Here is a 27291-nt window from a genome sequence, read left to right on the forward strand (position 1 = left end):
GGTGGTCAGCGTCACATGCAGAAGTTATCGAAGCGGCCCATCGGTTCTGCAAGGTTAGAGACAAAGGATTGTGATCGCTGTCTACTGTAAATCTAACCTCCATATCGACTAGGCTTTCCCAGAGACATAGATCCAGCAGGATATAATCAATACGGGAAGGACATGACAGTTTGTTAAAAGTGTTCGCCCCCTTGAGGTCTGACGAGGTTCTTCCGTTTACGGCTCTTAAGCCATATTCCAGTATGAGGGCGTTAACCTGCATGACAATCCCAGTCCATTTTTTGATTGGAGCCAAGGAAAGAGGAGGCACTCCCCATCTTATGTCTTCTTCATCTAAATTCAGGTGGTCCTCAGTACCCAAGGGCTCAAATGTACAATTGGAGTCCCCGGCTATGATGGTTTTTGAGGAAGGAGGGCAGTGTGCTAAGAGGAGTTCTAATTCACTCAAGATGGTCGAGGGCCTGCCACTCACTGTTCCCCTGATGTAGACATTAAAGAGGTTGAGTAATTCACCTTTTTTTTGGGCCTTGATAGAAAGCCACAAGATATCATGATTATTACTATCATTAGAAGTAATAGACCATCCCAGATCGAGGTTAATCCATATTTGGAGTCCACCTGAGGGTCCACCCTTGCCACTGGAAATTGCAGGGATGGAATAGGTGGCAAACCCTGGGATCGAGAGCACTTCCATGCTCCATGTCTCCTGGAAGACACAGACGTCATGCGTACTCACAAACTCAACCCAAGCCGGAATATTCATATTCTTCTTAAGGCCTGCTATATTCCAGGACAGTATTTTTAGTTCATTCGTCGCGGATAAGCTAACAGGATTGGGTGGAATGGGTGGTTGGGCAGATAATGTCTGGGAAGATGGAAGATTAAAATTAGGTAAGGAGAAGGAGCCCTGGACAGTAGAACTTGGACTAATTGTGTTCTCGTCTAGATGGAGCGTAGGGAGTCAATCATTTTTATCAAGGGAGGATAAGAGTGGGACTCCTCTTTTAGGTATGATATTAGGAGAAGTCACTAACCGTCGGGTATCCACCAAGGTTAACTCAATCGCATCAAAATTAGAATCTGGGATAGAACATCTCTTAGCCTTCACGATGTCCTCCCTAATAATTGAATGACACCCTCGTACATGACGAATCCAATGGATTGATTTATTAGTTAGTGAGTCGCTAGACTCATAAGGGCCTAGGGAAGAAATCTTTGGAACATTAGTCATGAAAATAATGTTGGGTGATCTCTGGCCAGGGGCCATTGGGTCTCGGTCTACAGGGGGTCTAGGGGTCTCAATTAGCCCTGAATGCGATGTTGCAGGCTTGGGGCCCTGTTGATGACCTCCTCTCCAGCTGGGGATGATAATACGATCTTTGCAAATAGACTTGGGAGCTGTTCCGTCCCCCCTAGGGAACTGTTTCCAAGTCTCAACACCTGCTAGAGCGTTGTTAAAATTACCCCCACCAGTAGGGGCAAGGTCATTTTCGTTAGTAGATATAGGATCGTCCACTATATGATGTAAATTTTCAGAATATTTATATTGGGTGCGATCCAAGAGGTCCTTCTATAGTCCCCTAATACCCATGACCTCCCCTCTAAGCTCCATAATGACCCTTTCTAAGTCTCCAATTGTAAGGGAAGAATTACAACTACAACAATGACCCGGGCTAGAATGGTTCTGACCGGGCACAAAAGGGGTAACATCATGGTTAACACTTAGAGGCTAGAGGGGCAAATCTATTAGAGCAAATTACATTTGGGATCAATTTAGAACAGCTCTCGCCCTCGACCAGAGCGTCTCCCTTGTTACTTTCATTTAGATCTACAGACAAATAAGGGTCCCCCACTATCTGCTTTACCCCTCTTTTCTTATGTTTAAGAAATAGCTCAGGTATCACTAGGCTCTTGGAAGGGGAAACAACAATTTTTTTGGTGGCTTCCTCTGTGTTAGGACTGGGGGCATTTTCTAAGATACTCTCGCACTCTTCGATAACAGTGTCGATTCTGTCCAACACACGATTGGCTGCAGCACATTTAGTCGATTTCTTTAACCTCTTTTTTTTACTTTGGATAGAGGTAGAAGTAATGTGGGCCACCATCCCCTCCATGGCTTTCCTCTTCCCCATCAGTCCTGATTAAGGCCCCCCTCCAGTACCTTCACCGAACAATTAAACCGAATATAACTACTCAGTGATGGGCTAGTGTCAATGCTTCCTCTGAACAACCGAACACAGCTTGAATGGACAACTCAAGGGGAGCCAGTTAATAAACACAAATAGTCAAGGGGTACCTCTACCAGACAGTAGTGATCGGGTCCTGGCCCTGCCCTGCCACAGTCTGCCTCGGACGGCCTCAGACAGCCCGCCCTTTGCCCGGGCTTAGCCCGGCACCGCCCGCACGCGAATGGAGCCTGTCCGATTTTAGCGCCTCCGGGCGCGGAAGCGTGTTTGATTGGGGGCGGGGCCACTGCTGGGAATTCTGGGGGCTGTAGTCAGCTGCCTCCGCTCCCCGTGCGCTGCGACCAGGAACTGCAGCGGCGGTGAAAGGGAGTGGCAGGGAAGACCACAAGCACCCGACGGCCAAGCTTCACCTCCCAAAGTCCGCAGGTAAGGGTGTACAGGTAAAATGCCCAGAGAGTAAAGGAAATCAATATTGAGCTCTTGCTCGAAAAGTACTCTTCCAATTTATCAATATCGTTCGGGTGGGCAAAATGCAACAACAGTCAAAAGTGGTGATAAAAATTCATAAACCACGATTAAATAGGTGAAAGACGCAAACTTGTGGATGTTCTTCATTAGCGGAAAAGTTTGGTAGCGTGCCCCAGCCAGGGCAGCCTCTCTTTACCCAACAAGGTTTAGAGAGTCCCTTCCACACCCCCTCACTCTGTATGTCGAAAGTTATCCTTCCAGCCTCTCCGACTGGTTTCTGACATTTCAGCCGTCTTCAGCCAGGCTTGCTTAGCCAATCATATTATCCCTTGTGATGGGCATGGAGTGCGGTATACAGCAAATTTACTGCGGTATACCGCAGCCAATTTATAACCAACTGTTTTGTCATCCTAACTTTAATAGTGCTTCACCCATTTACAGCCAATACAAAAATTACACTTTCCATCCCATAATATATATATTTTCTTTAAACTACACTCTACTGCACCACACGCCACTCCAGGCTATGCCACTTCACTGTATGCCACTCCACTATGCCACTCAACTCTAGGATAGTCCACTTTACGCCACTCCAGTCTACGCCACTCTAGTCTACCATATTCCACTCCACACCACACCACTGTGTGCCACTCCAGTCTACGCAATTTCACTCTACACCACTTCACTGTACACCACAACACTCTACTGTATTCCTCTCTATGCCACTCCACTTTACTCCGCTCTAATGTACGTCACTGCACTCTACACTATAACGCTGTATGACACACTACTACGCCGCTCTACGCCACTCAACTCCTATGCCAGTCAACTCTACGCCACTCGACTCCACTCTACTGTACATCACTGCACTGCATTCCAGTCCACTGTATACCACTCCACGGCACTGCACACCACTACACTACACTATAAGCTATTCCACTCTATGCCACTACACTCTTAACCACTCCAAGTTATTCCACTTCACACTACTCCATCCTAGACAACACCACTCAACTGTATGCCACTCCACACCACTTCAGTCTACATTACTGAACGCTAGCCACTTCCCTCTACGACCCTCAACTTATGCTATTGTACTCCACACTACTCACCTGTACTCTAGTCTACTCTATGCCACTCCACTTTACGTCACTCAACTCTATACCACTCCACGCTATTCCACTCCACTCTACTGTATGCCACTCAAGTCTATATTATTCCACTCTACCCCACTCACCTGTACGCTATTGTACTCTACGCCACTCAACTGTAGGCTATTGTACTCTACTGCATTAAACTGTAAGCTATTCCACTGTATGCCACTCCACTGTATTGATTATGCTACTTACCAGTATGCATCTGTTCTTGGCATGTAGGGCTGCTGACATTCACATCTGTGCATAGATCGCCGCCTAGTGTTGGGTCCGGATGTTTGCACGTTGTTGTCCTGGAAGAGTCTTCGAAGTATCCTGGGATAGGTGACTCCTCCCCTGGACTACAGTGCGCATGGGCATCCTCAGATTGTTTTTCGCCATTGTGGCAGTGATGGAGTAGATACAGAAAGTGATGACCATGCTTACAGTAATTCTGAGAGCTGCAGCTGCTACAGGCGCCGGGGAGGAGGGAGGGCGATATGAATGTCAGCAGCCCTACATGCCAAGAACAGATGCATACTGGTAAGTAGCATAATCAGTTCGAGGCATGTGGGCTGCTGAATTCATATCTGTGCATAGAATATATAGCAGTGCCCTCTATTAGCGGCGGCTACCAGTGCCAGCTGCAGCGGTCTGAAAAAGAGTTTTGAGAACAGCCTGTCCTACAGCTGCCTGCTGTTTTGATTGCACATCTACACAATAGTGTTTGGTAAAGGTATGTGTAGTGGACCAGGTGGCTGCTCTACATATATCATGCAAAGGAATGTTTCCTAGGAAAGCCATGGAGGCCCCTAACTTACGTGTTGAGTGGGCTCGTGGGGGAATCGTTAATGTGCGTTTAGCCTTTTGATAGCAAATTTGAATACATTTAACGATCCATCTGGCTATACCTGCTTTGGAGATAGCGTTACCTTTGTGGTGTGGGGCAAAGGCAACAAAAAGTTGTTTTGTTTTTCTAAAGACTTTAGTCCTGTCGATATAGTACATGAGGGCCCTCTTTACATCTAGTGTATGGAGTGCTCTTTCTGCGACAGTCTGTGGGTTTTGAAAGAAAACAGGCAGTTCAATAGTTTGATTCATGTGGAACTGCGATATCACCTTGGGCATGAATTTGGGGTTGGTACGTAGTACGACCCTGTTGGCGTGAACCTGTATAAATGGCTCTTGAACGGTTAGTGCCTGGAGTTCACGAACTCTTCTTAAAGAAGTGATTGCTACTAGGAAAGCTACTTTCCAGGTAAGGAATTGAATCTCGCATGAGTGTAGAGGTTCAAAGGGTGGACCCATCAGGCGTGTGAGGACCAAGTTGAGGTTCCACATTGGAGCTGGTGGGTGGCGTGGTGGAATGACTCGTTTGAGTCCTTTCAAGAATGCTTTGATGGCAGGCACTCTGAATAGAGAGAGGTGCTGCCTGGTCTGCAGATAGGCTGATATTGCGGTCAAATGGACACGTATAGAGGTGTACGCCAGATTGCATCGGTATAGGTGTAAGAGGTAACCAATTATGTTTTGGATGGATGCGTCTAGCGGGTTAATGTCATTATTATTGCAATAAATGACGAACCTTTTCCATTTGGCTGCATAGCAAGCTCTGGCAGTGGGTCTTCTGGCCTCCTTAATGATGTCCATACAGTCAGGTGGCAGGTTTAGGTAGCCAAACTCTAGGACTTCAGGAGCCAGATTGCCAGGTTCAGCTGTTGCGGATCTGGGTGCTGAATCTCTCCATGGTTCTGCGTCAAATGCGCGGGTTTGATCCGCAGCCTTTGATGTGGCACCACGGAAAGTTCGAGAAAGGTGGTGTACCATGGCTGGCGTGCCCACGTTGGAGCAACCAGGACGAGTGTTAGTGAGTGTTGTCTGAGTTTGCGTGCCACCAGCGGTATCAGTGGTGCTGGGGGAAAAGCGTACGCAAATCTGCCGGACCAGTTCATCCATATCGCATTGCCCTGCGACTGCGGATGTGGGAACCTGGCAGCAAAGCTTTGGCATTTTGCGTTTTCGCTTGTGGCGAATAGGTCTATCTCTGGATGACCCCATTGCTGGAAGTACGGTTGGAGTACTGATGGGTGTAACTCCCACTCGTGCATCTGGTGGCTGTGTCTGCTGAGCAGATCCGCCATCTGGTTGTCCTTGCCGGGGAGGTGTTCTGCCATGAGGAACATGTTCCTCTGAATGGCCCACTTCCACATGCTCTGAGCCAGATGAGACAACTGTGGAGAGTGTGTTCCTCCCTGCTTCTGTATGTAGTACATGGCGGTCATGTTGTCCGTCCGGATCAACACGACTTTGTTGCACAAGTGTACTTTGAATGCTTTCATTGCCAGGAAGATTGCCATCAATTCCAGAAGGTTGATGTGCATCTTCTTCTGTTGTGTTGTCCATAGTCCCTGCACTGTGTAGTTGAGTACATGTGCTCCCCATCCCTGGAGAGACGCGTCCGCTGTCAGTATTATTTGTGGAACAGGCTCTTGGAACAGTCGGCCCTTGCAAAGGTTTTGTGGATTCCACCAATGCAGAGAGTTGTATGCCCGACCGCTCACCAACACTAGGTCTTTCAACTGTCCTTGAGCCTGATTCCACTGACGTGCTAAGCACTCCTGAAGCGGGCGCATATGTAGTCTCGCGTGTGGGACTATGAAAATGCAGGAGGCCATCATGCCTATCAACTGCATGAACACTCGCGCGGGAAGGGAGTGTTGTGGTTTGAACTTGGAAATCAGCATCTGCATGCTGTTGATTCTCACTAAATTTGGCTGAGCTGTGGCCGCCAGAGTGTCTATAGTCGCACCTAGGTACTGTTGTACGTGTGCGGGCTGGAGATGGGATTTTGGGTAATTTAGTGAGAACCCCAGACTGTGAAGGAGGTGAATGGTACGGGACATGTGGTTGGCACATTGCTGGGCTGACTTTGCTTGAACGAGCCAGTCGTCCATGTAAGGGTAGACGTGTATGTGCTGCCTCCGTAGATGTGCCGCCACAGTAGCTAGGCACTTTGTGAAAACCCTGGGTGCTGTTGTCACGCCGAAGGGAAGGACTTTGAATTGGTAGTGCTGGCCCTGAACTGTGAACCGGAGGCATTTTTTGTGTGAGGGGTGAATGGGTATGTGGAAATACGCATCTTTGAGGTCCAGCGTGGCCAGGAAGTCTCCCTGCTTGAGCAGCGGGAGGACTTGCTGTAAAGTGAGCATGTGCAAATGCTCGGAGAGAATGTAGCGGTTCAGGGGTCTCAGGTCTAATATAGGTCTGAGTGACCCGTCCTTTTTTGGTATTAAAATGTACAGGGAGTACACCCCCGTACCTTGCTCGTGGACGGGTACGACCTCTATTGCGCCTTTTAGTAGCATACTTTGCACCTCCTGCTGTAAGAGCGTTAAGTGCTCTGAGGACATAGGACGGTTTTTTGGAGGCATTGTGGGTGGAGTTGAGGTTAATTCTAGGCAGTAACCGTATTTGATAATATCTTTGACCCACCTGTCCGTGGTGATGGAGTTCCACGTGGACAGGAATCTTTGTAGCCTTCCCCCGACAGGTGTTATGTGGTCGGGAGGAAGGGAGAGGGCGTCACTGTTTGTTCTTGGGGGAGGACCTGGTGTTGCCGTACCCGCGTCCTCTGCCCTTTGTGCTGGAGCCACGATATCCACCCCGGGTGTTTTTATCGTAGGTGCTTTGTGTGTTGCCCTTGTTGTAGGTTTGCTGTGACCCCTGTCCTCTACCTGCTCCTCTATTTCCGGGGCGACGAAAGGAGCCGCTCCGAAAGGACTGCGTTTGGAGAGCCCCCATGGACTTTGCAGTATCTGTGTCCTTTTTTATTTTCTCTAGGGTGGTGTCAACCTCCGGCCCGAATAAGTAGTCGGGGTTGACAGGCTGGTTGAGGATGTTATTTTGTACCTCAGGTTTGAATCCGGAGATTCGCAACCAGGCGTGTCGTCGCAACATGACGCTAGTGTTTATGGCTCTGGCAGCTGTATCTGCGGCATCCAGTGCACACTTAATGGATGCGTTTGTGAGGAGTTGTCCCTCCCTGATGAGGATCTCTGCACCTTCTTTGAATTGGTCAGGGAGATGTTGGAGTAATGTTTCCAATGTGTCGTAGTGTGCTCGATCATAGCGAGCGAGAAGCGCCTGGGTATTGGCAATACGCCATATGTTAGCTGCTTGGGCCGCCACCCGTTTGTCGGAGGTCTCTAGCACCTTGGACTCCTTGTCCGGGGGAGGAGCATCACCTGTTGTTTGCGAGTGTGCCCGTTTGCGAGCATTCGCAACCACTATTGAATCCAGAGGTAACTGGCCTCTAATGTAGGTAGGGTCCCCAGGTACCGACCTGTATTTCTTGTCGATCCTGGGGTTTATTACTCTTGCCCTGGTGGGTTCCTTGAAGATGTCCTTTGCTGGTTTGAGGACACCCTTCAACATGGGTAGAGTTTTTATGTTCCTTTCTGAGGATGCAAAAGTATCCATGAGAAAGTCGTCCTCGACGGTGTCAGAGTGGAGTTGCACACCATGATTGGCCGCAGCACGTTCAATTAGGGCGTTGAATGCGGCAGTGTCCTCTGTGGGAGACGTTTTTGCTCCATAGAGTTGCGGGTCCTGTGTATCCATAGGTGCACCCGAGTCTACAGGGTCATCCCAAGCTTGGTCAGGGTCTTGGTGGCCTTCAGGGTCCATCTCTCAGGGGTAGGGGACGTGGTCACCCATGTAGTCCTCCAAAACGTCTGTGTCGGAGTGTGTGGGAGAGAAGGACTGTGGATCTTGGTAAGTGGAATGGAGAGGTTTGTAAAGAACTGGTTCCGAAGCCACTGGCAGCTTTCTTTTAAGCGGGATCCGGTAGGAGTCCAAAGCTGGCTCAGAAGTTATTCTCCTCTTGTGGAGCATCATCCTGCCGGCCGGTTCTGCAGAGGCGGGCGTGAACTTCTTCGGCGCCAGTGAGTCATCGAGTCGAGGGGTGGTAATGGCCGTCGACGTCTTTGATGAGTGTGCCTTTGTTGGTGCTGTCGAAGCGGTGTGAGAGGCAGCAGGCGGTTTGACCTTTGGGGTCGGAGCCGATTGTGTCGGTGCCGGGAGCCGAGTAGGTTTGGTGGCACCGAAGGTCTTTTTCCGTGTGTCGGCGCCAACGTCGGCTGCTGCAAGCTCGGCACCGAAATCTCGTTTGGTGCGGTCGGTGCCGACAGGTTTTGCTGGCGTCGAAGGTGTGGCGGGCCTCGATCCGACCAGCGTCACTTTCAGTTTCGGTTTCTGGTGAACCAATACAGCTTTCGGTTTCGATGAAGGGAAACCAGCCGTTTTGGGTAGTAATGGCTGCCGCTGAATGTCCGAGGCCGGGCCAGAGGGCGGGGCCGAAGGACTACGGGATAGGTCTTGGGTAAGGCCCGAAGGCGATCCCTCGACCGGAGCCATAGATTGGCGCACTGGGATATCCTCAGTCTGTATGGGTAGGCCTTGCTCGTCACCGGAGCTACTCTCTTCGGCCCCTAAGGCCTCATTGTAGTCTCCTACCTCGGTGTCGGCTTCATCTCTGTAAAAGAGTTGTTCTTCGACGTCTTCCGATCCGGAGTCGTGTTCGGAAGCGGGGCTGGAGGGTAGGTTCTCCACGTCTTCGACATCTTCGTCGTCGGCGCTGAAGATGTTGGCCGGGGCTGGTGCCGCTTGCTGCGCTTCGAGTCTCGCTGCTCGTCGATTCCGGAGAGTCTTCTTGGATCGGAATCGGGCACAGGCCATACATGTAGATTCGTCGTGATCCGGTGAAAGGCATTTGTTGCACACCGGATGGACGTCGATATGGGGATATTTCGCATTGCATACAGGACACCGCTTGAATGGTGTCCTCGATTCCATCGTCGATGACGGGTCGATGGTCGTGTAAAATGCGAAAAAGTTGGATCTGGAAGTTAGTAAACTAACAAGATACTATCGATACCGATCGGGAACAGTACCGACGCGAACTAAAGGCCTTTTGGCCTGGAAAAAGTTTTTCCTAACTTGAGTCAAGATAAGCACATCCGAACCCAATGGCGGAAAAAAACAATCTGAGGATGGAGAGGATGCCCATGCGCACTGTAGTCCAGGGGAGGAGTCGCCTATCCCAGGATACTTCGAAGACTCTTCCAGGACAACAACGTGCAAACATCCGGACCCAACACTAGGCGGCGATCTATGCACAGATATGAATTCAGCAGCCCACATGCCTCGAACAGTGTTCTACTGTACACCACTATACGCTATTGTACTATACGCCACTCCACTGTACACTACTCAACTTTATGACACTTCACTCTACCCAACTTTACACCACTCCACACTAGTTCACTCTACGCCACATGACTCTAAACTATTCTACTCCACCTCACTTCACGCCAATCCACACTATACCATTCTACAGCTATTCGATATCTAAACTGAGTTTTGAGAGCAAAATACGAAAAAAGTGCCCTGGATAAAAGTTGTTTTTTTCCCCTAAAAATGGCATCAACAAACTGTTTAATCAGCTAAATTCACAATTTTCCCAGCTTTCAGGAACATGCAAAGCTGAATAAAAAAACCTTCTTTTACCACAGTTTTGAAATTTTTAAAAGAGGTAGCCCATTTTTTTCTGCTTTCAACCTTTTTGTGTGGAACTCATGAGTAATCCAGTAAAGCTATAGCTTTTTTCAAAGCAGACAACATTCCGAATTCAGCAAGAGGTAGTCTGAATGGATGCCTCAAGGTATTCCTAAAGTAACTAACTGTTGAAATAAAGAAATACCGAAAAGCAACAGGAAAAAAATCAGCCATTTGCGACAAAAGTTTTCATCTGTAACTTTTTGTTACAATGACCAATATAAAAAAGCGAAATACCATTATATCCAAAAGACCCTTCTGGTTGCTGGGATATATAGGGTTTGTAGGTAGGTTCTCCATGAACCCAGGTAACCAGAGCCAACAATTAAGCTGCACCATATAATGGTTTTTCAATGTGTACCAAGAATAGAACAAGTTATATGGTGAAATTTGAAAAGTCAAAAATGGCTATCGCGGAATCTGCATATTTCTGAAATAGGCACAAGGTAAGGAGTTTAGAAGCAGTGGTTATTTGTACAACTCTGGATTTGTGTGTGCCCGCACTAGCATATGATTTAGAGGGTATTTTTCATTTTTTAACGCACTGCCTTAAATTTGGAAGGCATAAATGCAAATCAATTGGTAATAACAACTATTCTACTATTCTATGCTCTCACATGTCTTCCAATAAAACTGGTTCATGACCTGTGTGGGTAAAACTAGACACCTGGGGAATCCAGGGTGTGGCGACTTGTAAGGCACTCACCAGGGTTTTTTTCTGTACCCAGAATCCCTTGCAAACTTCAACTAAACAAACACATTTCCCTCACATTTCTGTATTGGAAAGTTCTGGAATCTGCGGGGAGCCACAAACTTCCTACCATCCAGCGTCCACCCCCCCCCCAGTCTCCGGATATAAATGGTACCTCACTTGTATGGCTAGGCCTAGTGCCTCCAACAGGAAACTGCCCAAAACGCTATATGGACAAATCAAATTTATCCACTCAATACTGACCCTTTTTTTGCAAAGTGGGCTGCTATTGATTATGGGCTCTAGCTCAGCCGGCACCTAAGGAAACCTCGCAAACCTGTACATTTTTGAAAACTAGACACTTGAGGAATCCAGGGTATGGTGACTTGAGCGGCTCTCATCAGGTTTTTACCCAAAATCCCTTGCAAACCTCAAATTTTGACTAAAAATGACATTTTCCTCACATTTCATTGATAGAAAGTGATGGAATCTGCAAGGACCCACAAACTTCCTTCTACCCAGCATTCCCCAAAGTCTTTCGATAAAAATGGTACCTCACTTGTGTGGGTAGGACAAGAGACTGACACAAAAAGCCCTAAAGTGCTACGTGGCGAGATGCGCAATAGGGGTAGTTGCAGGATTTAGGGCCATGCTCAGCCGCTACACATAGAAATCTACTAAGTAAACAAATGGGGGATTCCAGGGTGGTATGCCTTGTGTGAATCCCACAAGGTTTTCTTAGCCACAATGCCCTACAAACGTCAAACTTTGCCTGAAATGATGCATTTTCCTAACCTTTATGTGATGGAAACTTCTGGACTCCGCAGGAGTTCGTAACACCAGGCATTGCTCCACTTGTGCCGATAATGTTGCACCACTTGTGTGGTTGGGCTTAGTGCCTGCGACAGGAATGGATGAAACCGAGGTCAACAGGTGTCCCCAACACAATTGCCCCATCTGCCCTGCAAGGGGGCAGAAAGACAGTTCCATGTATTTTGGGGTGAGGGCATGACCATGCCCACGTGGGCTGCCCCCACTCTTGTATTTTATATGGGGAAACAAATCCCTGGTGTCTAGTGGGCTTTCTGCAGGGGGTGAGATTGGAGGCTATTGCCCGCAACGGTGCCCCTGGGGGGTTGTGAGGGAGGGGGGCAGAAAGACTGCTATAAACAAATACAGCTGGGGGGGCACAAATTCTTGTTTAAGGGGCAGCTTTCCCCATCCCTGGTGTCTAGTCTGTGAATCCATGCTTGGGGAATCGCTCTCCTGTGGCCATCCAAGCAAGGATCCACTGGGCATTGGTGAGATTCACCCTTTCCGATGATACCTGTCCCTGAAGAATCAGTGCTCAGGGGGGGGGGGGGGGGGGGGATTCATACCAAAATTATTTAGACAAACACGGTGGCATGGTGGACACGCTGGAACAGGTTAATCATCAATCATTATTACTTCATAAACGAGTGTGTGCAAGGTTTTCTGGTGATATAGTCAACAAATCCGGGGTTCAATAATACGGGCAATTACCTGGCTGTTTGCATATCGTTGCCAACAAAGGCCACCCAGGACTTGGGGAAACTGTGTTTCATTTGTAAAGAATATATATTCACACATACATGCACACACATACATAATGTTAAATTGACACAGATCGATCCACATTATATTTTTGTTTATAAAATATTCAAGCAACTTACTACCCAAGCGCACACATATTTTAACAGATTTATAGGAACAGATACTTACTGTTAAGAAGGGATGCCTTGTATTCTGTAAAACTCTGCTTTCTGTAACAGTGTGAGCAACTTCATCCTACACAATAGAAACATGACAGACATTTATATTGTGGGTGGCATTTTGAGAAGTTTCATGGCACATTAAGAAGGGAATCATTTGTTTAACACTTTTTACTGAGTACAAGCTTTAGTTACATATTCATTTAAGTTATTTGTGCGCAAAACCCAAACTTACCTTGCTTTCAAGAGTAAGTGTAATTTGGTAAAAAGTAAATTAAGGTAGTTTCATTTTTCAGCAACATTCATGTTTTCATTAGCAATACACTTCCACATGTTTATTTATTTATTTTATTTTTAAAGTTTTATAGAGCGCGAACCAGACCCAGGTAAGGGCATCAGAGCGCTTTACAGAAGGCATACGGTGAACACTTTCAAAGGAGAACATAGCATATAAAAAGAACATACACCGAAAGAAACAATGAGTAACAACAATTAAATTAATAGTTCAAGTAGTAAAACATTCAGCATTCGTGTCGGTTTACACTTTACGTGACAGCATTGGGAAGCAATGCTCTGGACCTTACGATATAGTTCAAGCTCGTGTAGGTCATAGTTCCTGGCAGGGAACCCAAAGAAGAGGTAGTTAAAGGTTGAGGTTCCGTGGTCGGGATTGTGCAGAATTAAAGTAGGAATTTGCTCATCAGGTATGCTTTTGCTTCCTTTTTGAAGAGAGGTGTAGCGGAGATTTTTCTGATGAATGGTGGAAGAGAGTTCCATATCCTTGGCGCAGCCCCGAAGAAAGCTCTGTTGGAAGTTTTAGACTTTTTGAAACGTGAGGGTTTCAGAAGTAGATTGTTTGAACTCCTTGAGTGTCTGTTTCCTCCAGATAAGGTGAGTTTTTGGGCTAGGTACTGGGGGGTGTTGTGGTGTAGCTCCTTGTGTGTGATGCAAGCTATTTTTAGCTGGATTTGGGCTTCGTGGGGTGAAATAACGTTTTTATTAAAGTATTTTCCCTTCTATAACAAACATACAAAGAAAAACAAGATTTGTCTTAATCTACTTTGGCACCTGAGGATATTCTCAAGGTGAGGAACCTGTGGTTAGAACTGTCCATCTAAAATGTATTTTGGAAGAACACCTACCAATCATGGTAATATCTGCTAAAAGTAACTAACTATAGCTAAATCAGATTTAAAAAAAGGAGATCTAACAAGCACATTAGAACAGTGCAATATGACATAAAAAACAAAGACACCAGAAACTGTTGAAAAGTAGGAATTTAGGACATTGCCAAGATGGTGGATGCATCCTAGAAAAATCAATTTCATGTCCAGACCCTCACACAAAGCTAACTATTCTGGCCTAAATATCACAGCTGTTCGGTGAACACATCTGACATAATCAGTGGACCAGCCTCTGTGGCTATCTCTGGTAGCATTAGTCACCTGAAGCTAATTGGCAGCCTCAGCTGGCTCTGATCCAGTGACTAGCATGAGTAACAGAGCCAGTATGGAATTCAGGAGATTGCCAGGGTGGCTAAATTGGATCCGAGAACCATGATATCCCTGGGAGATATACTTGGGCTTGTAGGGGTTCCATGCCGAGGACAGTTCTTGGAGAGTACTAGTGGGAGCACTATTCTCACAAAATGATGATTCAGTAGTGCTTGCACCGTACTTCCCAAATACAGGAGACGTTTCTTAAGGAGTTTCCCTACACTTCTCTGGAGCCACACCCCTTATATTTGGGAACTCTCCATCCTTTGTGCCAACGGCATCTGTGACCCTGGAGCAACAACCTGATTGGACTGAGATGGGAGTGATGCAGGTGGAATTATGCTGGCCACCTCCCATCAAAGAACAGTACAGCTGACCGGTGCAGCAGGGAAGAGGATCGCTACCCTCTACAGGGTCGGCCTGGTCATCAGACCCAACACCGCCAAGCCTCCAAAGCATTCAACAGGGCTCTACAGCCTAGGACTACCTAAAACATTTACTCCAAAAACTACAACAGGGATACCCTCAGCACATAGTAGATGTTGATTAGGCGGGGGACTGGGTGGAGGTTAGGGGGGACTGGGCAGGGGGAGGGGGGATACTGAATGAGGCTGTCAGCCATGGAGGCAGTTGGACCAAGCTATAGAAAGACATGGACTGGTGGGCAGCCTGTAAAGCACATGTTGCACCACTATTTGTTTGGGTGGGGGAGGGTGGCATGGACTCTCTAGAAGAAGCCGGTCCTACGAGAAGTGAAAAAGGAGGCTTACCACTGTTTGAATGCAACCAATAAATCCTTTTGCCCTCAGCTCTGGCCACTAAGCTACACTCCCTCCCATCATGACATCTGGGACCACTGCAGCCCATTATTTAGGCCAACTCTGGGTAGCTCCTTGGAGCTGACCACTGATGGGCCTGAAAATCTTCTTCTGAGGTGAACCTGGTCTCTACCTGGTTGTCTTTAGCTTGCTGTTGCGAGCTGCTGCTCATTCCACCTACTGAGGCCCCTTCACACCATTGCAAAGGATATGCAGGGCCTTGGTCTTAGACCGGTGGAAATGGACAAATGGGTTAATATGACAACCACATTCAAAACCCCACTCCAACTGCCACCTTCACTGGCCACACGCCAGCCCTTCAGCCAAGCTAACTTCAAGCTGCCACTTGATTGGAGGCCTTGTTGTCCTTAACTGCCATCATTTTGCAGGGAATTCATTCATACCACGAGTTGCTGGAATCACTGATAAGAGTCTGGCTTGTGGCAGAACCTGCGTAATGTAGTGGACAGGAATACGAAGACAAAGTCACATCTAAGAAATGGAGGATTTGGTTAAAACACTGCAGGCTATAATAACTGGACTAGTAGCATGTTCAAAGATAGCTGAAGAAGGGCTCTTTGATCCAGATGTAATAAATTATACTTTCTTAGGTGCTTAAAGATCCCATTTATTTCTAAACTAGTTATTAATCCCAACATCTGAGATGGGAAAGATTGTTAGTGTCTATATATTTGCTTATGGCTTGTCCCACAATGCTCTTCGAGATACAGATGTAGCGCCACCCTTCTAAGGTGCTGTCAATCTTGAGGACCCAGGCGGTGGAGGTTGAGGACAAAGCACATTAACAAATATTGCTAACAAAGAGACAAGTATAAAAAGGAAGATAATTGCAAGGTAATAACAGGAGTGTAAATTACCAAATTCCAAGTCAGGAGGTGCTTTGATGAGCAGCACACTGACCTGAATACAAATGCAGTACCTCAACACCCTACACAATGGAGTTAAGAATTAGGCTAGCAAAACAATCAAGGGGAAATCCTGTCTAACCCTGCAAACGCAAAGAAACCGGTAAAGAACAAACAGAGATGCATGGAATGAATATGTTGACTAAGTGTACGAAACAGGAAGACATACAACTAATCAGAAAAGTTGCCAGGCCCCTAATGCATGCTACCGCAGACCTTAAGTACTCCCACTGCCTATTAAGTACCGAACGTGGTAGCTTAACCCAGAGAGTGGCTACACACAGGCAGTAGCTTTCTAGATATTGCTTTTATTTCCTTTAACCTGTTCTTGACCACTTCCATCTAACCTTCTAGCCTCTCCTCTTGGCTGCTGCTGGACTTGTAGGCTTAGTTTTTGGACTGCTTATATCTGCCACAACTCTTATCGTCAGATCTCTCTATTCCAGAGAAGTGCCCATGCTGGTATTATTGCGTAAGGAGTCTTGCCAAGGCAGAAACACACTGAGTCAGTAAACTGATTGGAAGCCTACAAGGCTGTAACGGGAAGTGTTAGTCACACTGTCTTGCATCCCAAGAACCCTGGGCTAACACTATCACCCTTCTGGAGATGTGATGCAGAAATCAGATAATGGGTACCAAGGCAAAACCTCAGAGGAACATCTCTAGGAATCAACACTGGTGAAACTCCAGAACCAGTCATTTTTCCTGGACGAGGCTAGCAAGATATGGTTCTTGTACCAGACTAGACTGACGGTGAAGGAGAAAAAGCAAGTAAGCTACTTTACTGACTGAATCACATGGAGGATGAAATAAGACATCAGCAGCATCCTCAATGATAGCAGAGACTAAACACAACAGATGGAGATCGCTCAAGAATTCACCCAATACTATTCGGTTTTATATGGCCCAAATACATCCACACTTAACTCTGCCCATGTTGCATGTATGTTCTGTTTCTCATGGCCCAACCTCAGACAGCAGGTAAAGCCCTAATTGATGCGGCACTAAAGACTGACGAAATCTCAAATGCCATCACCCAGTTTTCATCTGGCAAAACAATTAAAGTGTAGGGGTAGTTTAAAGAGGAATCTGTGATAGAACATTATAGTCCTCCAGGGACCAGATTTTTCAGTGAACGGACATACTTCATACAGGTCTATTTCCCTCATTAATATCTGTGGCAACATTTTAGCAAGAGTTCTGGTGAATGGATAATGGAAGGTGGTGGGTGAATTAGGTCAGCATGGCCTGTGTGGGTTTATGCCACTTATGTCCACACGTCATGTCATTCCGCGTCGTTTTAAAGCGCTGGCTCTTGCTCACTGATTGCTCGAAACCCTGGCAATATTGCTTACAAAATTCAAAAGGCCTTTGACAAGCTTGCATGGAAATACCAGTTTCTTCTCCTCTCCCATATGGAGTCTGACCAACAGAGCGTGACAGTAGGGGTCTGGTTGGATTTTTTCCATATCAAATGTGGCAACTGCCAGGGGTGCCCAATCTTGCTGCTTTTATTCGCTCTAGTGATTGAGCCCATGGCTCGGCTGTTCAACAACATAAGCCAATACAGGCTATCAATGGTCACCTAAAAAGGATGAGCAAGTTACTTTCTGCTTCAGTAACTCCTTTACTGTTAGAGTCTCTAACTGCAGATTCCTCACCTTAGAATATTCCCCAAACGTCAGACTGAATCTGGCAAATCTCGAGCAGTGTCTCTCCGCACCGATAGGTGGTGTCGTTCGGCTCTGTCAACGGTGTCACAAGTAATCTCTCACAGTGCCTATATAGGCACTACCCCGGCACACTGGCATCAGTTTCTTTTGTTACTACCAAAATTCGAAGCCACGTCAAAACCAATGTAACTGTTTTGACCACCATGCAGTGTCTAAAGGGATTTTATGGCAAAAAAAGAGCCCAATTTGCAGAACAGAGAGGATGGGGAGGGGGCCGGGTCTATAAAGATTCTACGGGTAAATAGTGTATTTACTAGAAAAGGTGTTCCTGCTGGCAAGTAACTTGTTCCTCTGACAGACTTCTAACCGCTAATTCCTCACCTTACAATAGTTACTCAAGCCATACTTTCCCAGAGGCTTAGACCAAAAACTGCTGGTTGACCAAACGGGCAAAACACCCATCATGATGAACCTGACCATCCAAGCAGTAGTGCTTCGGAACCGTGTGGAGGAATATCCACATGGCAGCTTGGCAGATGTCCACAACAGATATCCAATGCGCTAACGCAGTAGTGGCGGCCATAAGCCTGGTGGAGTGAGTTTGCAAGCCCTTTGGGGACGGGGGGGGGGGGGGGGGGGGTTGTTTGCTTCACGAATATATAGCAAATGTATTTATGCAGAGAACTAGCCATCTGTCGGTGGTTTGTTTCTGCAGGGGCTTCCCCTTCTTTGCTGCATTTAACAGGTCCCACTGCAGAACCAACAGTCATGCTTTACCAGAAAGATGCAGGAGGCCATAAGACCCAGCAGCCTCAGTCAGTCTCAATGAAATCCAGGATAGAGCCCGAAACAGAATCATAGCCTGAATATCCAGGACTCGCTACTACATACAGGATAGACGAGGAACTGCACGGTGTCCAAAATGACTGATGGAAGGGAATGTCTAAGAGGGAGTCAGTTGCCACTTTGACATGTTAATAGTGAACCCCAGCAAATGCAGAAGGTCCGCTGTAGTCTGGAGTTGGGAAACGACTGCCTGGGTTAATCTCACCTTCAACAGCCAGTCGTCGAGGTAAAGGGAAGACTGGCACCCCTAATCTCCACAGATAGGCTGCAACCACCGCCATCATTTTTTCGAGTACCCAAGGGGTCCTAGTGAGGCCACAGGGGAGCACAGCAAACTAAAAAAAGCTTTTGACCCACCATGAACCACAGGTAAATTTTATGGCGCAGCAGGATGGGGATTTGAAAATACACGCCCTACAGGTACGGCATTACCATCCAATCTCCAAGAACCAGGTCAGACATGACCTGAGCCAATGTGTCCAACTTCAAGTTCAGGAGACACTCCGAAGTAGCATGAATACCAACCACATCCTACCTCTTGTGCTGGCATCCTATTGATGGCTCTTTTGGCCAAAAGAGACTGTGCTTCCTGACAGAGCAAAAATAGATGGTCCTTCGTCAGCCATTTTTGGGTTGGTGAGGGTATTTCCAAAAAGAGCTGGGCATACCCCTTCTGGATGATCTGAAGTACCCACTTGTCGGATGCAATTGTTGACCATTTGGACAGGTGATGCCCGATTAAGCTGCCAACGAGAAACTCATGCTGGATGAAGGACACTCTAAAGAGATTTTAAGGCTGTAGCAGCCAGAGGGTGGTGAGACTGGACAGCACACTGGTACTGGCTCCTGCGTACTTTCAGGGTTTTACAGCTGCGTGCTCGAAAAGGCTGAGCAGACTGACCAAAGTTTCCTCATACACGGTAGGGGCAAAAGGACTGCTGTAGTGGATGGGTCGGGAGGGAAAGGCCAAAGGATCTAGCAGTGCCCCTGATCTTGCATACGCGATCAAGAGCCACATCGGCCTTATCGCCAAATAGGTGGGAGTCATTGTCAATCAAAGAAGACTGTAAATACCATGAGAACCCAGTGTACCGTAACCAGGCATTTATAGTCAGGCCTTTTAAGCAGGGAGTGTGTGGTGTCCAATGCACACCCAATGGCGAACTTCGCTGCATCCTTGCCATCCACCAGAGCTACGTTGAGGATGGCACATTCTTTTTTGGGAAGCATGGAAAGCAGTTGTGCAACCGAATCTCACAGTGTACGGGAAAATCATCCCAAAAAGCATGAGATGTTCATCGACCACAGGGCAATCCAGGTGGAAGAAATTTGCTTCCCAAAGGTACCTATCTTCTTGGATTACCTATACGATGGTGTGGTAGGTAACACACTTGGGTAAACCTTAGCTGCTGAGGCCTGCACCACCAGGTTCTCAGGCAAGGGTGCTCAGAAAGGAAGGCTGGATCTCTCAGCTCAGGACAGTGCAGATGAGCAATCCTATGGTGTACAGGAGTCCCTGTGCAAGGGTTCACCCATGTCATCCAGGAGCACGTTGGGGAGGGCCTTCATTAAAGGGGATCGTGGGTTCAGAAGAGTCTGCCCCAGGTTGAAACACCTCTATCAAGACATTTGTCTTAATATTGATGACTGGCATCTAGATATCGATGGCATCCGCTGCAATGGGCATCACAGTTGCAAAAGATGTGCCTTCCTCCTTAGCTGACCGGGATGAAGTCAGGGGAAACCATGCCTGTAGCTGCGGAGGTTTCTAAGTCGCGGTCATTGGGCAGCTCCTCATACTAGTTGTCATTATGTGGTTCTGCAGGGCACCATACACTTGGAGGAGCCTAGAAGCACAATGTCGAGAAGGTGAAGTTAAAGAGCGCTTCACATTTTTTTTGTGTTTTATTTTTTTTACTTACTCAAATTAGATGATGAAGTCTTGCAGTGGGAAGAGGACTGTTGGCGGGAACGAATACGGGAGTGACCAAGAGAAACCTTCTGCCTCGCCATCAGGAACTTAATTGCTTTTGGGTGTATCAACGTCCACTCAATGTAGGCCTTGGGGTCATAGCCCAACCCCAGACACCAGAGACAATCCAGGTGAGCGTTGGACACACACATTTGCCTGTGACAGTCCCCACAAGGTTTGAACCCTGAGAGTTTAACAGGGGACGCCCTACGCACAGTGGGAGAAATGCTCAAAAATATTTTTTTTAAAGTGAAAAAAAGATCATCAAAAAGAGACCAGGGTAGTTCTATGGTTCAGCGTTGTATGTAAAACAAAAGGAACTGATCTCCGCGCACCAGGGTGACACCTATATAGGCACTGGGATGTCACCTCAGACGCAGCCAAGCCAAACAACCCTAGCTACTGGTCACAGAGCTACTGCTCAAGATTTCCCCGCATCCAGCCTGAAGCCTGGGGAATATTCTAATTTGAGTAATCTGCAGTTAGTAGAATCTATCAAAAAACAAAGCATACCTGTACATCAACAAACTCTTGATTTACTGGAGTAACCCCCTTTCCTCAGGTTCTCGAACTGTACAAATCCTAGATCATGTTAGTTCCAAGTCAGCACTTAGAACAAAATGGGCCAAATTTATGGTATCAGATGGTCACAGGGAATCTACGGTCTGTACATAGATAATCCTTACCCTATTTTACTCCCTCAACAGCATCCTCCACACTAGTCTTTTCTACCCCTCTCTCTGCTAGGAAGGATATCGCAGGTCAAGATGGTAGGCCTTCATATGGTGCTACATGGCTTGAAGAACTATCCATTTCAAAGTCCTCTCATTTTCTTTAGAAGCATCAACTCTTTCATGAGGTCTTTTGTCAAAAGTGAATCCCAAGGGTGGCGATAGGAAAAAGCAACAAGTTGGCCTGAAACAGGAAGTGGAGCATGGCTGAATTCACCTCATACTATTGGGCCTTTCACCTAAATCTTTATTAACAAATGGCTTTATGTTCTCACATGTGACCCAGTCTACAGAACGGAACCATGAGCATAGACAGCAGTTTCAATTCTTCAATTATGTGGGAGAAGCCTCCTCCTGTAATTTCCCTAGTGATTTTAGTGGCACTGGGCACAGGGACAGCATTCCTTTCACAAACTAATTATGCAGGTAAAGTCACACGAGAAATACCACTCTGGGTGGATATTTGTCCTTTGGGCTTTAGGGAGGAGACAGACTTGGAATATCCACTCTAGTGAAAGTAAACCTTTGAAATCAGGTCAAGTTATTCACTAACCTATGGGAGGAATATGGGCTAGTGAACGCTTGTCTGCCACTACCTGCAACTCTGCATTTGGCCAACATTGATTATGTATCAGCATCCAGCCTACTAGGAGCTAAGCTGATCATGTTGCAAATATCGAAGGAAAGAACGATCTCCAGAATATATTGATCCCTGATCATAAACAGCTCTGATACATTTGATAATCTGAGGTGGAAGGGGACGAGGAGCTCATCACCTGGAAGTATGAAAACTGGATGTTCCCCCTCATTGCACCAAAAGAGGTGGTCACCTCTACTTGCCATCACCTGATACAATTTCAATACTTTTCAGCTTTGCTTCACTACCCAAGGTCTATGACGTATATACAGGAGGCCCTTTCTTACATGCCTGAAGTGTTAGATTGAAGGTGACTTACTCGACACGGTTTATTCATGCTGAATTATTTGCCACTTTTTGGGGGGGGGGGGGGGGGGGGGGGAATTGTTTACAAGTTATCAGTTGCATCAGTATTACCACAAAGGTGATGCTGTTAAACATACTGGAATTGAAGGGCTTTACTCAAAGCAGAGAAAGCCCTCACTATGTCTTGGACTTGCTTTAGCAAAACAAGACACTGTATAGAACTGGAGGAAAACAATAGCCCCTAGAACTTCAAGATGAACACTTGGACAGGGCATCTGCAATGAACACGAACTTCCAATATACTAGGGCTGTCCCTAAAGGCAAAGGATGTAGCAAAAATATATGCAATGCTGGGGCGCCACAAAATGGATGCCGAATGAATGTTTGTGGGCTACTCTGGGCTCATTGTAAAATACTGAGGTATACATTCCTAATGAGCAAGTTACTTACTTTCCCTAATCTTCTCTGAAGGAAACTCCATATAACCACAGATTTCTCACTATGTGCCAGACTGGAGTCTGAAAGTATTCCAGCAACTGCTCCAGTGCATAGATAGGTAGTGCAATCAGACTCCACAGTGACTTCATCCTGCCTTGAGTAGAGACATCGCAGAGCTCATAGGTGCCACCCTTTTATGCTGACGTCAGTTTCAAACAAAGAATTTCACTCCCTTATATACAGAGCATCAGAACTAATCGGGAATCACGAGAAGTTATTGCATCTAACAGGGAACCGTATTAAAACCCGGAAGTCTATTCCACAGAGCCAAGAAGAGGGCTGGCAGTGAGAAATCTGTTAAGAGTTTATACCGAAACACCATTACCAAAGCAAAATATCTTTTTCTGAGGGATACTTCTAATTCATCACCTTTATAATAGATACCACAGCAGTACCGCCTAAAAAGTGGAAGATCTTAGGAAATGATGACTACAGAAAATCCTGCAGGATCTTGTGGGCAAAATGGCCTGTTGAAGATGTGGACGTATGCCCATGTGGATGCCTAGCAGATGTAAAAAACCGAAACAAGTGAGCTCTGATAGAATGAGCCCTAAGGAGGCTTCTTTTTTGCCCAAAGCAAAATGCATTCTATGGCAAAGAACAATCCATCTGGATAAGATCCGCTTCTGGACTGACCTTCCCTTTGTAACACTAAAAGTTGGACATCCCATTGATGCTCCTTAGTCTGCTCAATGTAAATGTGAAAGGCTCTCTTGGGGATCAACTTGTGCTGCCTCGCCTCTTCAGAGAAATTAGGCAGAGAGAAAAAAAGTGGGGACAGTGATGGACTGCCCAACATGGAAAGGAGACATCAGTTTTGGCAAATATGCCATATTTCGCATCAGTTTGTTCTGAAATTAGGCAGTTTATGGTGGTTGCATGGACTGCTTATGCACATGGAGTGCACAAATCAATCACAATGTGGAGACAATTGTGCAGGTCAAGAACCTGTAAGGACAGCTGATACATACACTGTCAGAACCTCCTTTCAGAGGGCCATAGGGCAATCAGGGGTTGGTGGCTGAGGTCTTTTACTCCTGATGTGCCGGAGCCCCAACCCAAGTATTTGACTCTCAGTGGTAGCAGCCAAATGTCCCCCTCAGGAAAGGAAGGGGCGGAATGCAGATATAGATTAGTGAACACGACTCATAACTAAGAGTGCACAAAGTAATGTCAATAAATCCAGATCCAGTCAAATACTCGCTTTTATAAAAATTAAAAAAAGACATTTTATTTTTAAGTCTATACATGCAAAGGAATGACAACATCCATTAGCAACAACACAATCCCGCTGAGGTTGGGCGCTAGCTCTAGTCAGGCAATTCCCTGTCCCACCCTCCTCCTCCTGATGTGATCCGGGTTATTCCCCAATCGCTGGTCTTCCCTATCTAACAACACCTGTGTGACTGTTTGGTAGATTACAAATGTTGAGGTCTCAAACTCTCCTTCTCTTAGTTCTTTTCCAGACATCAAATGCGATTTAGGGTCTGAGTCTTTAAAGTTTTTTGTTGGGGTTAGGCTTCTTTTGAAGTGAACATTTGTCCTTCTCAAAATAGACCGTTCATGGAGCAGAGGAAAATGTCTATTATCACATCACCATGTCTGTAGGAACATCAAGTCCACTCAGCTGGTTCAGCTCAATCTGCATGCATGGAGGTGTAGGCTTTGCAGATTTGAGTTTTAAACTGTGGCCTGCATTTGGGTGAGCAGGTCCTCCCAAAGAGGTAGACAGAGGGGGTGTTGATGCTCCGACTCAGCATGTCAGAGTACCAGACCTCCTGAGCCCACTCCTGGGCTTTCAGGAGGAATTTAGCTGCATGCTCAAGACTTTCTTCGCAATTCAAAGGAAGAGCGGCAAAGGCAGAAATGAGTAAAGGAGACCTGACGCCCACAGAAGGAGTAATTTGAACCCCAGGGAACCTTTAGGAAGAAACTTTGAAGCTCAGAAAAACTGGACAACAATCATTGTTGGAGGTAGCAAAAAGATCTACTTATGGCATAGCTCACTAATTAAATACTTCATCTACCTCTGCGTACATACGCCACTCATGGTCAACTAGATGGTGCTTGCTGATCACGTCCTCTCTGATGTTTAGGGACCCTGCATGATGTCGGACAGTCAAGTAGATTCCCTTAAGGTCCTGCCAGAGCCTCAGCGCCTCCTGGCACAGCAAACGTAAATTATATTGTATTATCCTCCAGAATTTGCACAGGATGCGGCTGATGAAATGAAGAAAGCCTTTGAAAGCGAGCTGAAGGGTTTATGAGGTGCCGCCGCTCCAGCAGAGACCAGTGGCATCTGACCACCACCTCTGCCAGACGGCCTCTCTTAACCCATAGTGGATACATCAGTCTACAAAATGAGCTCTGGGTGGAATACAGAGAAAGGCCTGCCGCAAATAAGGTTGGTATTCTTCACCCACCACTAAAGCAAATAAGGTTGGTATTCTTCACCACTAAAGATCTCGAGTCACCTCTATTTGACTCACAGAAGCTGTCTGTGAGACTATTAGTGCTGATAAACGCATTGAATAAACTGACTGACCCTGATCAAATACTGGAGTCGGGTTGGATTCAAAATTGGTTCCTCTGAAACCAGGGCTGGTGTCTGTTCGGTAAGAACCACAGTGGAATAAAGCAAATGAGTGGAGCACTGGTGAGAGGCCAGAAGGAGGCTTTTCCATCAGCAATAGGACAGCATCCTCCTTCAGAAGTCCGACAGAGGCACAAGTTGATTCACTCGACCCAAAGGTGCTCAGCGAGGGTATAGTATCCTCCAGATAAGCTGCAGTATTGTATCCGTGAAGACCGCTTCCTTCTGATGTGTTTAGGATGGGCCAGAAATTTCCGGTTGAACTGGCTCCAGCTGTGGATTGGGATAGAATTAACTACAGGCCTTTAGAATGCGGACTGGGTGATCTTTCCCTGTAGGAGAAGTGACGTGGTGGGACTTATGTTTGTGCTGCTGTTCGTCCTTGGATTTTGGCAAAGAGCATGCAGCTTGAAGCAGGATTGTGTCTTATGCTTGGCAATGTACAACTTCACCCCCTGCTGCTTGATGGCTATCAGGTGCATCAAGGAGCAGGTCACATGTGTAAGAAGGAGTAGTTTCTTACCTGTAACTCCAGTTCTGTAGTAGGGGTATCTCTGTGATAGTCATAATCTATGAATAATCCCCGCCCGTGTGCGGGGACCCCGGAGCAATCAAAAATATCTCTTAAGCTGTCCCGCATTTGCAAACCTGCAAAGACACTTAAGAGACAGACAAAATAATACAGCCTAATTACAACAAGGCTGCACTGGCCAGCACTTCCTCTGAAGTGAACACAAAAAGCCAAAATAAAGTTGAAATGTCATTTTTATACACATCTGACATCCTCCTTTATTATCACACACTCCCTTCACCAAAAATCCCTTTAAACAATAGAGAGGAAGGGGTGGACAGACAAGCCCTATAGGCTGTCATTATGTGTCTGCTAAAGGGATACCGTGCCTTTAAGAAACTCTCCAGAGACCCCCGGTATCCCAGGATGCACAGCCAAAGCAAGTTACTTTCAGTTCTTTTTGAAGGTGTATAACAACAGGCCTGATACTGTCAGTTTACTCCACCGGGGAGGAGGGAGGGTCGCTTATGACTATAACAGAGATACCCCTACTACAGAACTGGAGTTACAGGTAAGAATCTACTCCTTCTGTAGTAGGGGATCTCTGTGTATAGTCATAATCTATGAATAGAATGGCAAGCCCATCCCAACCAACAAACAGCGGTGGAGTAAAAAACCAAACACCAACAAATTACTGTGCAAACAAAATTCCTCGGCGAAGCCTGTCCAACCTGCGCATCTGCCCCAGCATCAGAATCCAGGCAGTAATGCTTTGTAAACGTATGGACCGACTTCCAGGAGGCAGCCTTACAAATGTCAGCAATTGGAATATTCCTAAGCAAAGCTGTAGTCGCTGCTTTGCCTCTAGTCGAATGTGCCGTAGGCTCACCCCCTAACGTCTTATTAGCTTTCTGATAACAAAGCTGAATACAGGACACAATCCATCCGGAGAGGGACCGTGTTGAGGTAGCTAGACCAGTTCTTACCGAACCATAATTCACAAACAGTGGATCCGACCTGCGGATGCCTTTTGTCTTATCGAGATAGAAGGTCAACACCCTACGCACAGCAAGCGAACGCAGAGACCTCTCCGCCGGAGAGCAGGGATGCTGAAAAAACGTAGGCAAAGTTATCATTTGATTCACATGGAAATCAAATATCACTTTAGGTAAAAACTTAGGATGAGTACGCATTACCACTTTAGAAGCATGGAATACAGTATACGGCTCTTGACAACACAGAGCCGGAATCTCACTTACTCTCCTGGCTGATGTAATCGCCACAAGGAAAACAGCCTTCCAGGACAAATACTGCGAGGAGGCCTTATGAATAGGCTCAAAAGACTCCCTCATTAATCTGGACAACACCACATTCAACTCCCATGGTGGAGAAGGTCGTCTAACGGGGGGGGAACACCTTACGCAAACCTTCCAAAAAATCTGCAACCACAGGCAGTTG

General features: G+C 46.6%; 1 protein-coding gene across 3 annotated transcripts in view; it reads right to left on the reverse strand.

The window, feature by feature from the left end:
• AKT2 (AKT serine/threonine kinase 2) overlaps nucleotides 1-27291 on the reverse strand; it is a 686003-nt gene that overhangs the window by 209246 nt on the left and 449466 nt on the right. For all 3 annotated transcript variants that reach the window (XM_085625347.1, XM_085625346.1, XM_085625348.1), the window contains one exon: nucleotides 12837-12902. In XM_085625347.1, coding sequence (XP_085481473.1) covers nucleotides 12837-12902 — 66 coding nt within the window. The remainder of the gene's footprint in view (nucleotides 1-12836; nucleotides 12903-27291) is intronic.

This window comes from Triturus cristatus, chromosome 9 (genome assembly GCF_964204655.1).
Source record: "Triturus cristatus chromosome 9, aTriCri1.1, whole genome shotgun sequence".
Lineage (NCBI taxonomy): Eukaryota > Metazoa > Chordata > Amphibia > Caudata > Salamandridae > Triturus > Triturus cristatus.